The sequence below is a fragment of the Pteropus vampyrus genome, unplaced genomic scaffold, assembly GCF_000151845.1.
Source record: "Pteropus vampyrus isolate Shadow unplaced genomic scaffold, Pvam_2.0 Scaffold18, whole genome shotgun sequence".
Classification (NCBI taxonomy): Eukaryota; Metazoa; Chordata; class Mammalia; order Chiroptera; family Pteropodidae; genus Pteropus; species Pteropus vampyrus.
In genome coordinates this window covers 2,609,122-2,612,287 of record NW_011888799.1, presented here as the reverse complement: position 1 = coordinate 2,612,287, position 3,166 = coordinate 2,609,122, and the positions used below count along the sequence as shown (strand labels likewise).

Here is a 3,166-nt window from a genome sequence, read left to right as displayed (position 1 = left end):
TGACATATATATATATATATATAAATACATGATTTGGTATGTACAATGTATTTCACAATAAAAATTAAATTCACATATTATAAGTAAACTTTGAGACCCTTCTTATTTACTCCTCTCATAATCTTTTCCGAAAAGTAAACGAAGTTAATTTGGCAATTGCTCTTCATTATCATTTCTTTCATTTTCACTTTTTTCCATTGTTTCAATCTCTTCCAAAAAGGATTTAAAGAGGTTTGCAAAGCACTGAGACAAAATAAATTTACAAAATTCAGAAAATGAGGTAAAGGGAAAATAAGGTTACCAGAGCAAGATGGACCTGGAATGACATTAGCATCTGGCTGGATATTCTCTGTGTGCTCCTCTCAATTCTATTTCCACCCTTCTCCCCCTACTCTCTGCTCCAGTAAGGGCTCCCTCTGTCTCCAGCTTCTTCTATAGCTACATGTCTCGCTGGGTTCTGATGACCACTCTGTCCTCTTGCTGTTTGAGGCTTACAGGCTGGTAACACTTCCTGTGAACCATCCCTTGCTGGCTTCTTTAATCCTGCCACACCTTTGTAACTAAATCCTTCACAAAACCCTCTGAAGGTGCCATGTTTCTTGCCAGGGATTCTGATTGCAACAGCCCACAAACTGCATGCCTTAAGTCTTAGAAATAGACCATAAACACAGTTCTGAGGTCTCAGTGTGATTATCAAGTGGGAAACACAATCAGTAAAAGAATCTCCAGTCCCTGGAAAGAAGCAGACCTACTCCCGGCACCAAGATGGGCAAGAAACTTTTTTTCTGTAGTTTCTCAGTGAGAGGTCACTGTAGTATAAAGACCTTATTCTTTTCTGTCTTATAAACCATCTCCAATTATTCAGGGCTCAGTCCTAAAATATCTTCTCTGCTTAACCACACTCTCTAGGTGATCTCATCTAGCCTCATAGCTTTCAATATCATACACATGTTGATGACTCCCACTATGTATCTCCAGTCCTGACTCTTCCCTGAATTCCAGTTTTCACTATCCAACTGCTTACACTGGATGCCCAATAGGCACCTCAAACTCTTGTCATGTCCAAAACAAACTCTTCACATTTATTACATAATCCTCTCTTCCTAGTCTTCCCCCACTCCAGTAGAGGGCCCCACCATCATTCACTTGGTTGCTCAGGGTACGTGTCGGGTGAGGAGTGACAGAAATCTGCCATCCTTGAGTCCTTTTTCTCACACTCTACACCAAACCATCTGCACATCACAGTGGCTCAGATCTTCAACATATATTCAGAATTGACCAATTCTCACCACCTCCATCACTACCACTCAAGCCCCAACAGCCAGTCTCATACTACTGTACCTGCTCCCAACTGGTTTCCCTCCTTCTACTCTTGGACTCTTTCATGGCCCCACCTCCAGCAGCCAGTGTGATCCTTTAAAAATGCTGTATTATGTCATCTCCTGCTCAAAATCCTCCAATCAATTGCTATCACACTCAGAATGCAATACAAAATCTCCAACATGGCCTATAAGATCTTACATGATCTGGCCCCTGGATACCTGTGCATCTTTATTTGCTACCATTCTCTCCCTACCTCCCTCTTCTCGTTATACTGGTCTTCCTGATGCTCTGTGAGCAGGTTAAGCATACTACTTGAGGCTGTGGGATCTTCGCACTTACTGTTTCCTCTGAAACACTCTTCTACTGATAGCTACGTGTGTCACTCATTTCATTTAGATCTCTGCTCAAATGGCGACTCCTCGAAGTCTTCCCTGGTCATTAGCTCTAAATAGCCCCACCATTCCTATTCCTTACTTTATGTTTCGCCATAGCACTAATCAGTACCTATCATTATATTAAAAATAAATATGTAGTTATTCATTTGTTTGTCTATTTAGAATGTAAACGCTAAGAAAACGGGTTGCTTTCTTTCACTTCAGCATCTCTAGTGCCAGGTACAATACTGGATAGATAGCAGGCTCTTGATATTTTGTTAAATGAACAAAAGACTCGATTCTAATTTATCTAATTTCTTGACTCACACTCAGCAAGAGCCAAAAAAATATTTGAGTAGCACTTAGCTAGATGCTTAGAGCTTTAATAATCTAACAGTCCCTGACCTGAATTGTGACCTTTTGGGTGAGTAGTGATTGGGAGAGGGCAAAAGGGAGCCATCAGTGTACCAGAAACATTCTTTATCTGAGTAGTAGTTATATAGGTGTATAGGTATGTATGTACGAACCTATTGAGCCATACACTTACTATTTGTGTATTTTAAGCTGCACCCTAACAAAAATTTTTAAATTTCTGACCTATCTAGAGACATCAACAGGTAGTTCCCATTTTGGTAACAGCAATAATAAAGGTCTGCACGGCCTGCCTGCCATGTGAGCAGTGAAAATGCCACCCTCTAAGTGCTGAGATTGGCATAGTTGTTAAAAGGAAAAGGGGAGGCTGTGTCCCATCTTCCTTCTGATACCAGAACCTCCTCCAAATCATGGGCTTCTTTCAATGCCCTCGGTCCACCTCCTCAATCTGGCGCCCAATATGAGCGCTCAACTACTAAAAGATGCTCCACATGCTGGAGAGCAGATCCCTGAAGACGGCACACAGCAGAGCTTCCATCAGAGGAGCCCAGGGCAAGAGAAAGGAACAGTGGAACAATCTTTATGCCTTAGATTCTTAATTGTGCACACTGCATCCTCGCGCGTTTGGAGGGGGCTATTAGTACACACAGCCCACCTAACGTCACAAACGGCGCACGCGGGCCGCCCCCTCCCGAGCCCCACCACGCACGCGCAGCAAAGGCTGCGGATACGCAGGCGCACTGCGGCCCAGCTTGGCCGTTGCTGAGCGCGCTCCCAGGAGCGCCCGGAGGGCGCGCGCCATGGAACAGCGGTTAGCCGAGTTCCGGGCAGCCCGTAAACGGGCCGGGCTGACGGCCGAACCCAGCACTTCGAGCCAGAGCGCACAAACCTCAGGAGAGAAAGCAGAAGCGATTGCGACTCCAGAGTCAGCCTCAGGATGGCTGAAACGGTTCCTGGTGTGGAAACCGAGGCCCGCGAGTGCCCGGGCCCAGCCCAGCCCAGCTCAGGTGAGATGAGGAAGGAAGGCCTCGCCCGGGCACCTGGCTTCTGGGCCGCAGTCGTGGCCACCCAGGAAACTCCGGGCCGAGGCCCCGCCC

At 45.6% G+C, this 3,166-nt stretch overlaps 1 protein-coding gene across 1 annotated transcript in view; it reads left to right on the top strand.

Moving 5' to 3' along the window:
* Window positions 1-2,443: 2,443 nt before the first annotated feature.
* Window positions 2,444-3,166, top strand: part of SAYSD1 (SAYSVFN motif domain containing 1) — a 7,179-nt gene continuing 6,456 nt past the window's right edge. The window contains exon 1 of the mRNA XM_011354561.2: window positions 2,444-3,076. Within this exon, the coding sequence (XP_011352863.1) occupies window positions 2,870-3,076 (207 nt within the window). The 5' untranslated portion in view covers window positions 2,444-2,869. The remainder of the gene's footprint in view (window positions 3,077-3,166) is intronic.